A 12,674-nucleotide genomic window follows, 5' to 3' on the forward strand; every position below is an offset into this window, starting at 1 on the left:
ACTGAGTCACCGGCAGCCTTGTCGGTGACATACCTTGTAACTGGGAGGCTAAATGGGTATGTGCCTGTATCAGTGGCCACTCAACCTAATGTCACCATCGCTGAGCTCCTGGAGGTGCCCTCATCGGGGAGCAAGAGTTGGATGTCGTTGGGGGTCGCTGCCTCACCGACAACATCACCGGCGACATCCTCATTCACTAGATATAAAAAAAAAGGGGCATTTGCCCTCGTTGATCTATGCTTTGGCCGACCATCCAGGTGCGATCACCAGAAAGCTTTGGGGGACCTCTTCTATAGACAGTTGTCGATTCACCGACATCTTTTTTTTTCACTCACCGGATATCGAAGGGGGCATTTATCTGGTTTTCTCATAAAACCATCGTTTCCAAAGAATGATGCATTGTCAGTGACGGTTGCCATCATCGACGGCCTTTCGACTGGCTGCCAATGTCAGGGTGACATTGATCGGCGACGTGAGCGATGTGGGTCATCATTACCCTTCTGAGAAAAAAACTGATGGCTTTCAGTTTTCTCAGAAACCGAAAGCCATAGGATTTTCAGTTTAAAGCAAGGTACCAGGACAAACCGGGTATTCCAACCCGGTGGCGGGCCCAATCCAAACCCATTTTGGGTGGATCGGGTCTGCCCGGATCTTATCGGGTCGGTCCTGACCCAGGATCAAACGCAGACGCATTAATGGTTTTGGGTTTGGGTCTGGTCTAAATTCAAATCTGTGTCCTGTTTGGACCGGGTCACTGAGTCAGACCCGGATCCTGTGTGGAAAGGGTCTAACCCAGATCCTATGTGGTTTGGGTCAAACCCAAATCTTGTATGGATAGAGTCTGCTCCAGATCCAATTCGGATAAGGTCTGACCCGGGTCCTGTTTGGACCAAGTCAGACTCAAGTTTTTGTTATGGATCGAATCTAAATTCAAATTAAATCGGATATGATTCGTAATATGGTCTAGATAATATTGACACCTGAACCAGATTAGTGACCGATACAACCCTTCTGAGACCGGTTTAGAGCCATTTTTTACTGGTTCCTTATGATTTTTTACTGGTTTTGAGATGTAGAGACTTTGTTTTCATGAATTCATGAAAAGACAAGGATTTTCTCATTTGCTTTGTTCACTTGTTATTATTATTTTATATTGTCATTTATTATTTATTATTAGTTTTTATTTAAAATTTTCATTGTTTTATTAATATTATATATTTTATTATTTTAATCATGAAGCTTACGCTTCAACGCCTCGAGGCTTACGCCTCGCTTCATAACAGGCTCAACGCCTCACTTCGCCTCATCGCATTTAACAACCTTGATCGTTCCACTCAAACAGGTCAGGTGGATTGCAGGTTACAACAATGTAGTGCACGTCTGTATGGTATTGCTGCATGTTGAAAATTACACAAGTTAGATATTGATAGGTTGCACGTAATACAATTTATATGAGAAACAATATATTGTATTACATATCTGTTCATGCGAAGGGCTGGGTTGCTCAGGGGTTGGTTGTTTTTTAGACATTTTCTTGCCAACCAATTCCAGTGCACCCTTTGTCCTCTGACGATTGCGATCAGGGGCAGGTTTCCTTTTGATACCCTTCACTAGGTGAATATTTCCATCATAATCTACAACATTTACTCCTGACTTATTGAAGATGATGTTTACGCTTCGACCCAACTTCTCACAAGGGTTAGGAAAAGCGTGATTTTTACTGATGTTGTTCGATCGTGTTTTCTTAGATTGGTCTTCACGAGCTGCAACAGACTCATGATAAATTAACTGCACTTTTTCAAGTAATTCCCTTGACACGTTTCTTATACATACATAGGCTTCTTCGCTTTTCGATGCCAAATCTGCAACATGCATAAATGACCTACATAATTGTTGATAACGAGAGACTATCTGGCACTTCTCATCAACACTAGATGGACTGACATTATTTATCTCTAGCAGTTCAATCTTTGTTTGTCTCATCCATCTTCGCATTATATATGATTCAGGTATTTCTTGTATCTTCTCTTGATTAAGTGCCTTTAATGCATGATGACATAAAATACCTTTGAATTCAAACATTTTGCACATATATTCAACTATTATGTTGTCAACATTGTACATAACATATGCTTCTTGCCTTTTTGGATACTCTTCACCATCCCATACAACATGGTATTTATGCACATTCCCATATTGCATACGTCCTTCTATGTTGCAATTCATGACTTATATAACCTTCTTCTTAGTCCATTCAAATACAGTTAGTGTATACAGATCTGCAGGTCGCGTCAATATTTTCATGCCCAAAGTTACAGGGTGGGTGTTGAAGCATTTCACATCTTGTTCAAGCTCATTTTGTCTAAGACCGTCTACAAATAATTCATATTGTTCCATGAAACGGAACATTGTTAAACATGAATACAATATTTTTTTCAATGTAGCATGCATATATTCAGCTCTTTGTGTGCTTATCATACCTGCACAAAAGTATTGTTTTTCATATGCCAATGCCCACTTCTCTTTGTCTGCATATAAATGTTATAACCACATACAGTCTTCAAGGTCGTACATCAGAATCATTTGCTCCCAAACAGACATAAAGGTGACCTCGTCTATGCTCTTAAGTACACATTGTCTAAACTCTTTATCAAACCCTGCCTTCTGATTAAAAAAGTGTCATATGTTCTTTGCTGCATTTTGAAAGATATGCCACAAACATAGGCGATGATGTGCATATTGCCATACATGAGACACTACAGCTGCAATTGCATGATCACCATATGTAAGTACAACTCTAGGGTGTTTTCCATTCATTGCCTGTGTAAATACTCTGAACAACCACTCAAAGATTTCCTTGGTTTGGTCATACAAAAAGCATTGCCTAATATGCAACTCCGTGAATAATGGTTCACTCTGACAAACTGCGCAAATGGCCAATGTTCCGTATTAATCTTCACAGTTATATAAAAAACAAGCACATCATTGAAGCATTCTTAATCTACTCTTGACTTTGAATATGCCGAAAACATATTCACAATATACCCATCTTCATCTAGTTGCATTGTACTAAAGAAACCAGGGTCAATGTTTGATTTTTTCTATAGGTAATCAACCAAAGAACATATTCCTCCATTCTTCATGTTTTCTAACCTCTTCCTTCTCAAGTGGTTTCTTAGATCCAAAGGTGTGAATGGTACATTCTCGCAACCACCATCTACGTGCACACAGAAATTGTATGTCTTCCTTGGTGCAATGTCAGCGGTATCAGCTATTTCAGTAATTGCAACATGAACTGCAGTTACTTTACGATGTGACCTTAATATAGAAGTCATAAATGAAGCGGCTAATTCATGGTTATGATCATTTATTAAAGTACGAACTACATATTTTTCATTCGGAAGTCTTCTTAACACCGTTCTTGCTGGACAGCCGCATCTTGAATCTGGCTTGCTCCTTGTTGGATTTCTACTTGACTTCTTCCAACCTTACTTTGAACAAACATATGCCTTTCTCACCACGACACCCTGTGCATTTTTTGCCCAAGAATATCTTCTAACACTGAAGCTAATTTTTAAGGCATAACCATTATAAAATTTGTATGAAGCTTCCTCATTATTAAACTGTATTTCCTCTACGAGAACAGAGTCAAGTGTACTATCATGTAGACTTGAGATGCCTGTACCTTTGTCAAGTACACTGTCATGATCGTCTACCTCATTATCGAATTGCAATTCGTCTGCTGGAATATTTAAGTCAAGATTGAATACAATGCCTGCACCCTTCTTATCATGTGCATCATTAGTGCATATATTCAATTCTTCAGGTGCGTCGATAGTACAGATGTTCGTTGCTTCATGACTTTCCAATGATTGAGATACGTTATCTTCACTGCAACTAGTTGATATGCTCAACACTGTCATGTGCAAAATATCAATTTGCGTTAGCCTGCGCATACGTTTACTACGATTTATTCAAGATGCATATAACAACGACTATCGATTAGTTAAGCATAATAGCTTACAAATCGATATTAGCAAACAACACCATATCTAACAAATCGATACTCGAAAACACAAAATATCTTACAAATTGATACACGATAATTCAACATAATATATTACAAATCGATAGTAACAAACAAAACAATATCTTATAAATCTACAATAGAAAATACATAATATCTTACAAATCGATATACGACAATTCAACATAATATATTACAAACCGATATTAAAAAACAAAATAATACCTGACAAATCGATAATAAAAAACACATAATATCTTACAAATCGATATACGATAATTCAGGATAATATATTATAAATCGATAATAACAAACAAAACAATATCTCACAAATCATTACTAGAAAACACATAATAGCTTATAAATCGATATACGGCAATTCAGCATAATATTATAAATTGATATCAACAAACAAAATAATATTTTACAAATCGACACTAGAAAACATATAATATCTTACAAATCGATATACGGCAATTCAGCATAATATATTATAAACAAAACAATATCTTACAAATCGATATACATGTTACTATAACCACAATTTGTGTTACATTGCATATACTGAGTGAATGGATGATACCGGATGGGGTAGAGGCCTTTGCTCGCATCTGTAACCAAGCATTTTTGTCAACAGGTCCCAACGTCTTACAAATGTCTTCAGGTTTCTAACCGTTGAAACAATAAAATCTTCCTGGAATAACAAAACAATGCCTTAATGACACTCATGATGACATACGTTCTTCAACAATAGCACGATGACATGGAAAGGTACTCACGACGCTTTAATGGCATTTGTTGAAATGTTTGTGCTTCATTGCTTTTTTTCATACTGCCTAACGAAAACGAAGAAGAAGAGAAGATTGTAAAAAGAAATGACCGACAAATCTCCCTTGACGCCCACCAATGATCGAACCAGTCGTTTGATTTATAGTTATCTCCACGAGGTAGGAACGAACCAGGAAAAGTTTTTTTATCTAACAAGTGTCTTTCTTTGCTTCTCCCTCTCCTCCTCCTTTTGTCTTTATTTTTAGCTTGTGCTACAATAAAGGCGGAACGTGAAAATGTATATACGGAGAGCGGGAGAATATTTTCGTCTAATGCATATCTATCGTATGGGAAGACATTTTCATCAAAAGCATATCTACTTTTTTTATATGTTATTTTATTATAAAGTCGTCATGGGCAACACTGGCATATGAATTATCGTGGCTCCCAAGATATTCCTCCGTACACACGGGAACACATGAATTTGTGTTTCGGGGCCACCCTCTCAGCAAGAGACACCGTTTCACCCTGGCAACCATGGCCCGTTATTTGTTGTGGGGACCCGCCAAGTGGATGGTGAGAGGGCAGGAGCTAGCCTTTGACCATTCCACCTGAAAGAAACCCCACTTGTTGCACCATCCTCACGTCTTATTCACCAATAGACAAATGAGTCCAACTGCCCAAAGTTCCATCTCTCACATCAACCTTCATGGGGATCTCCAAAACCACTATCAAAAGTTTAAAGCAGCCAACAGAAATAGCTTTGACTTTAGAGATAGAGAGAGTTTTTATATCAGTGTGCGGCCATCAGACTGCTGATAAACTGGGGAACTTGTGAGAGGAAGGAGGGAACCAGCCATACTTTATAGATCACCATGCGGAACCTTCGCTCTGCGATCCTCTCCTCCTCCACTGTTCTTCTTCTGCTTCTTCTTGTTCATCATCACTATCAAAAGTATGGCTTTGCTGGTTCTGTTACTGCTCTTCTTCTCCCACCTCAATCCCTCTCACTCTCTTGATCTTAAAGAACTGTAAGGGCCAGGCTTTTTTTTCTCTCATCTCTTCTCTCATCTTTTGTTTTTCTTTACCTATCCTTTTGGTGTTGCAGGTACCGCTCTCTTCTTGGAATTGAAGAAGTCGCTGATCCTTCCTATGGCTTTGATCCCACCAAAGTCAGTCAAGTTTCTTGGCGTCCAAGGTATGAATTCCTTCTCTCCATTAGATAATCACGGAGAAAACCACTGATTTTCTGATCACCGGCAAGTACTATCATTTAGCTAGCCCTCGGAGTAAAACAGGGGCTCCCCCGTGGTTGGTAGGAGCTGTCAGTGCACTTCTCCTTGTGGTGGCAGGTTCAAAACCCAGTGGTACGTTGAATAATAACTTGTGGGTCTGCCTAACCCCAGCTTGCCTTTAAAAAAGAAAACAATTGTAGCACCATCTTGGGATACTACCCAAATTACTTCCTAGTGGTCATTGTTGTTGATAAAGGAGGCGGTAAAGGTAATGACTCCTTCGTCCTAGGTTCGAGGTGGGTTTTGTAAGGGGGGTGTTTGAGTATCCGTCCGCTGGACGCACCGAGCGCGGGCTCCATGAATGTCTGCACGCCCGCGCAAATGAGGGATGCGGGGACGCTGATTTGGTGTGTTCCTTAGACGTGAAAACAATGTCTGCGTTGTTCCCTACCTCCACGGAACAGTAACCGACGGACGGGAAATGGACAATAAAAAAGAAAAACAGAGGTTTTTTCTATTGTGCGTGGATGCAGCAGGACAGCACATCCTGAAACGTCTGCAAACAGTACAGGACAAGACACGCTGTCCTATCCAGCATTGTCCGCCATTCAAACGCTCCCCAAGTTTTTGGGTGTCAGTAACCCACGTCGGCCCATTAAAAAGGAGGCCGCAAAAGGACACCTAGCGCGTTCCCGTATTTCAGGGTGCTGGGGAAATGCTGACTGCAGTCAGTCTTAACCTTTTGCAAGAAGCGGCCGCATCAATACTTGAACCCATGATCTCTCACCGTCAGCCTGATCACATTATTGTCAGTAGCCCAAGTCAGATCCATTTAATAATCGGATCCGGGTATGGTATCAAGTTTTGCACCCCAATACAACTAAAATCCAAATCCTAAACATTGGATCTTGAAATTAATAGTTTGTTCTTTTTTTCTTTATGGATTCCATTGAATTACAACATAATTTATGTTATTTTTGCATTAATTAGGGCTTTCTATTACAAAGGGTTTCTGTCCGACGAGGAGTGTGACCACATTATCAATTTGGTAATTTGGATCCCTTTTATTCGATGGTTTTGTTTTTGAAAGATTTTATCTGATGGTTTTAGACTCGTCCATGTATCCAAATTCATGTATATGGCTGAGTTGTGGTGTTTGGGTTATCACAGGCAAAGAGCAAGCTTAAGAAATCTATGGTGGCAGATCATAAAAGTGGGGATGGCTATCTGAGCAGTGTCCGTACGAGCACAGGGGTTTTCCTGAGTAGGGGGCAGGTGAATGAGCTTGTGTGTGTGTGTGTGTGTGTGTGTGTGTGTGCACTTGCACACGCGAGATAATTATCTGGTGGAATTGTTCCTTAATTAGGCTCTGCTGGTCTGCAGTTTTAATGTTTTCTCGCCTTGGTTACCTTCACCAAAATGCATGATAAAGAAAATGTTTATAATTTCTAAAACATTTGAAGTTTAGGTAGAAAATTACAGAACTCTTTTAGAAAATAAGGACAAGTTTGACATGGGGGACAAACGCCACGCCGCAGGGCAGGACGCTCGGCGTTTGTCCGGGACGCTCCCCGTCCCACCAAACTTAACTGCCTAGGATGCGCTCCCCCATCATAGTGACAAATATAGCGAGATTTGTGAAAATCTTGCGATAATATCGCGAGAAATTGCCTGAAAGTTTAAAACGGCAATTTCTCATGAGATTTTTAAAATATCGCGAGATTTATGAAAAAAACATAAATACTGTGATTTAAACGTGATATTTACGTTTTAAACTGCTATTTATCATAAAAAAAAACGTGTATTTTTATTTTAAAATATTTTTATTAATAATTTCTTATAAAAAAATATTCTTTATATTTTTAAATTTTTTTATTGCCTAAAAAATGCGAGATTTATGAAAAATTTTCAAATTCTCACGGGTTTTTGGAAAACAAGATTTTGCCGTTTTTAATGTTTGTCACTATGGCGCTGCATCCTGCACTGTGCATGTTGTCCGCACGTATCAAACGTGGGACAGCCCGCCCAGGCGCGTCCAGTGTATCAAACGCGCCCTAAAACCCAAAAAACTATTTGGCGCTAGACGTCACCATTGCTCGTAGTTTAGAAAATAGAACTCAAGAAACTATTTGGTGCTAGAGGCTACCGTTATTCAAAAGTATAGTCAATACTTGTAAAAAACAAAAGATAGTTTGTAAAATATCATATATGGTTTGTTTTTGAGGTGTCTATACATCACACATAAAGGGGTTTTTGAGTGCACGGACCCAACTGTGTAGAACAAGCCTGTCTGGATACTCTTGTCTGGGCACAGAGGTGTCCTGGACAAGTTAAGCTCTTGTTTCAGGTGTTCTACTCCTTTTTTTTTTGTTTTAATTTTTGTGGTTCTTGTCCCAAGTGTCCTGGACACGACTGCTCCAGGAGGACGTGTGGGACACCATGTTTTAGTCATCCCACACGTGTGATGTTTATGGGGGCATGGGCAGTAGCGACCCACGGACATTGCTGTCCGCACAATCAAACGCCTCCTACAGTATCTAATACTTGGGACATGGTGTGCATCATGTCCAAATAGTGTTGAACACTTTATAGTTCAGAAGTAGCAATTTTCAGCTCAGGTCAAGATATGTTGGTGCCTAGGTAACATAGGTGCAGGTTTGCCAATTCGGCAAAAAAATAAAAACTTTTCATTTTCTTCTTATCAAACAAATTGTCTTGCTTTTTCTTAGACAGTTTATCAAGCCAATGTTGTCATGAGCAAAATAGAAAAACCCTTTATTTGTTTTGAAACAGCTCGTCTTTCTGATCAGTTGTTCCCATTCTTTTTCTTGAATATTGATATGAAGGATGCAAGTGTTAGGAAAATAGAGAGCAGAATCGCTACTTGGACATTCCTACCAAAAGGTAATCTATGGTCTCCTCTATATTGTTGATTAAATTTTCTTCAGAAAAAATAAGACAGTGTTTGGCAAACAGAAGCTCAATGGGTACTTGAAAAAATTGTTATGATCAGAAAATGCTGAAGGAATCCAAGTGCTGCGGTATCAAGATGGCGAAAAGTATGAACCCCACTTTGATTATTTCACAGATGAGAAGAACCTTGCTCGCGGCGGCCATCGGATGGCAACAGTTCTCATGTATTTATCAGATGTTGCAAAAGGAGGGGAAACAGTTTTTCCCAATGCTGAGGCAAGTCGTTGTAATATTTAGCACTTTATTCCTTGATTTTATATTTCTTAAAATGTAAAGTGTGGTTTGCAGGGTGTAACTCAAGTAAAGGATGATACTTACTCAGAATGTGCAAGAAAGGGTTTGGCAGGTGCACAACCCAAACTGTATTGATTTTTTCCCTGTATATATATGTATATGAGTGACTAGAATATGAGAACTGAAAACATGAGAACTACCTGTGAGCCACAAATTTCATAAATTTTTTATTCTTTTCTCTTGAATCTAACCATTCGAATGTGATCTACATGCTTGGTTTCATAAGAACAAACTCTTGAATCATCCCATTTTGATGCATAAATGAGTTTTTTTAAGGCTTTAAAATCAATGGCTCATATTCTTCATAAATATTCAAGCATTAAAAAATCATATTTTTTCATAAAAAATATACAAGCCAATGTTTCATTCCTAGAAAAATCATCATGCCAAGCACATCCACATGGTTGGATTTGCAAAAAAAGTGTTGAAAATGCCCATATTTTTTGTTCTCATATTCTAGTGATATATATATATATATATAGGGAAATGAAAACCTATAAAATGGGCACGGTTTTAAATGAAACATGCTAATTGATTTTCAGTTATTTTTTTTTTAAACTCAAACCCCATAGATGTATTCAGCATGATTGATTTACTAGAAATAGATACTTGGATCATGAATTTTGGATGAAAATATAGTATTTAGAGCGTAAAAAAAAATTATGAAAATTATGAGTTGTTGATTTTTGAAACCTTATAAAAACCTATCCATACATCATAATCAAATGCCCCAAGAAGAGATTCCTATAAAAACAAGCATCTGTACGGTTAGAATTTCAAAAAAACACCAAAAATCGAATAACATGTTTCATTTAGCGACCGGCCCATTTTGTAGGTTTTTATTTCCCTATATATACGGAAATGTGTAGGTGCATAATCACTTTTGAACATAACCAGAATGAACTCGTGCTGAGCGTCCATCGCGCGTGCAATGGACTCTCAATGAAAGTTTGCACCAAATAACACCTTTAGTGCGACAAAAAGTCGCTGCTAAATTAAGGTCTTGTACCTTTAGCAGTGGTTTTTTGTCATGGCTAAAAGTGTTTATGTGGAAATAATGATGCTCAAGGTCCCATACCTTTAGTGGTGACTTTTTGTCGTCGCTAAAAGTGTTTATGTGAAAATAATGATGCCTCAAGGTCCCATACCTTTAGTGGCAACTTTTTGTCGCGCTAAAAGTGTTTATGTGAAAATAATGATGCTAAGCATCCATCGCACGTGCGATGGACACTCAGCGTGCAATGGATGCTCAGCGCAAATTCGTTTTGGTCATGTTTGAAAGTGATCATGCACCTACGCACTACTCCCTATATATAGAGAGAGTTCCTCGTCCTGTTTACACCGTGTGGATGGTCTTAATTTTTCATTTTTTACATTTTTTCGGTTCTTTTTTCTGCAGTCTAATCTTACAGATATGATATACTTGGCTTGTTTTGTAAGAATCGGCTCTTGGATCATCCTATTAGGAACCAGTAAATCTCATAAACCATATTAGAAAGGGTTTGTCCTGTTTTTATATGGCTTCAAAAATCAACGGCCTAAAACTTATATAAATTTCAAGGATCATAAAATAGTACATTTTCATCAGAAACCCACAATCCAATAGCCTATTCCTTACAAATGGATCTTCTCGAAATAATCATTTGCTTGGAACAATGGAAATCAGAACACACACACACATATATATATATATACACTTTTCGAAATTATATCATCAGACACCTTCTTTGGGACTAGGGGTGGGCATCTGGCCAGCCCGGAGATGGCCCGGTTCTTAACGGTCTTGGGTTTGAAGATCAGCCCATTGGCCCAACGAGCCAATGTAAAGCAGGCCGGGTCTGACCTTACCAGACCTAAATCCATTTGTAAATAGTAATAATTAACAAGTTCTCAACTTTTCATATACTCAACTAATTATCTTTCTAATTTTCATAAAATTAATGCAACTAATTAGGTAAATAGTAATAATTATCAAGTTACTATGCTATAGTTGATTTTTTTTTTAAATATATCATTAAAAAATTAATAAATAACTCAGGCCCATCGAAATGGCCCGAGCCCGACTCCGGTACCTAACGGGCCGAGCCTAAAATCTTGGCTCAAACCCAGCCCATGGCGGGCCAGGTCGGCTTGGCCCATCGAGCCGGCCCATTGCCCACACCTATTTGGAAGTTTATGCTTTCCTTATTACCTTCTAAAACCAGGTATTTTGTTGCTTACTTGCCTTTTATGCTACTATTCTGACTGTTTTAAATAAATCATTTCAGTCATGCTATCCAATCAATGCTTATTCTCTCTCTACTTTGTTTCCAGTGAAGCCTAAGAAAGGGGATGCAGTACTCTTCTTTAGCCTTAAGCCAGATGGAACAACTGACCCAGCTAGTTTGCATGGGAGTTGTCCTGTGATTGAGGGAGAAAAGTGGTCTGCACCATGTTGGATTCATGTCACAGACTTCACTTCGGTGGTAGATGTAAAGGAGGCCATCAAGGAAAAGATTGATCTTGTGGCAAGAGAGCAACCCAGCATTGGCATTGCAGAGAGTATAACAGATGGAAAAAGGAAATTCGGAAATCAGCATCATGTTTGCACAACAGAAAATAAGTGCAAAAAGGCAAACGTTTATGATATGGCTGCTTTATGCAAGGATGTTTGCAGCATGTGTATGGCATATGGGTTTCATTGATCTTATGTATTCTCATAGGAAAGAACTTTTTGATTGTGGAATGAAATAAAAATTTGTTTTTTTTTGTTATTGCATGATATGAATCCTATTATTGTCAAGTAACAGCCTATAATATTCATCTTGTAACCATGATTAGAAATATCAAAAGGAATCTAGCTTTTCTTTCTTGAAACAGCCCCACAATATTGATAGGTTAATTTGTTTTTATCCGAGTGTCAGTTTGAGATGTGATTTGGTATATTTGAAAGGTAACATCCTCAACTTTAATTCATCTTTTAAATGCGAAACTAAATTTTCTTATCTTAAAACAGTAGAGACTGGTACGATTCAATTCAACGGATTTGATTGTGTCATAGCTCTATAATTTGGATTAGATTTATTTATTTTATCGTTGAATGAACTGCATTGCTGATATTGACCCCAAAAAAGAAACAGTAGGTACAGCTAGTCCCGTGAACAGCCAACCATCTCACTGTGAAAATTGGATAGGTTCTATCTATGGTCATTAAGGCCTCCTAAAAGGATCGACTAAATTCATCGAGTTGTTCCAATGAATTGAAATGGCCAGTTATTAATGGAACACGCTCAAAGTGATTTCTACATGAAAAACAGGTTTTTGGTCAAACAAGTCATCTTGTTTTGGCCCTAACTTTGTGTTTAGGTGTCGAAATAACATGATTTTTGTCATAGCCA

General features: G+C 38.4%; 1 protein-coding gene across 1 annotated transcript; it reads left to right on the top strand.

The window, feature by feature from the left end:
• Nucleotides 1-5,696: 5,696 nt before the first annotated feature.
• Nucleotides 5,697-12,033, top strand: LOC149829076 (putative prolyl 4-hydroxylase 6). Its single transcript, XM_090017270.1, has 8 exons — nt 5,697-5,826; nt 5,904-5,993; nt 7,021-7,078; nt 7,201-7,305; nt 8,877-8,934; nt 9,044-9,219; nt 9,292-9,349; nt 11,611-12,033. Exons 1-8 carry the CDS (start codon nt 5,753-5,755, stop codon nt 11,979-11,981), a joined length of 990 nt encoding a protein of 329 aa, XP_089873396.1. The 5' UTR covers nt 5,697-5,752; the 3' UTR covers nt 11,982-12,033.
• Nucleotides 12,034-12,674: the final 641 nt, after the last annotated feature.

Source organism: Nuphar pumila, chromosome 9, assembly GCF_984573655.1.
Source record: "Nuphar pumila chromosome 9, dmNupPumi1.hap1.1, whole genome shotgun sequence".
In the NCBI taxonomy this organism is placed as follows: domain Eukaryota; kingdom Viridiplantae; phylum Streptophyta; class Magnoliopsida; order Nymphaeales; family Nymphaeaceae; genus Nuphar; species Nuphar pumila.

Excerpts from the sequence above, each read along its gene's own strand:
- LOC149829076 (XM_090017270.1), top strand. The coding sequence starts at position 5,753 with ATGGCTTTGCTGGTTCTGTTACTGCTCTTCTTCTCCCACCTCAATCCC. Across the intron at positions 7,079-7,200 it reads GTGACCACATTATCAATTTG|GCAAAGAGCAAGCTTAAGAA; the intron begins GTAATTTGGATC and ends GGGTTATCACAG. Across the intron at positions 8,935-9,043 it reads TTGGACATTCCTACCAAAAG|AAAATGCTGAAGGAATCCAA; the intron begins GTAATCTATGGT and ends TGTTATGATCAG.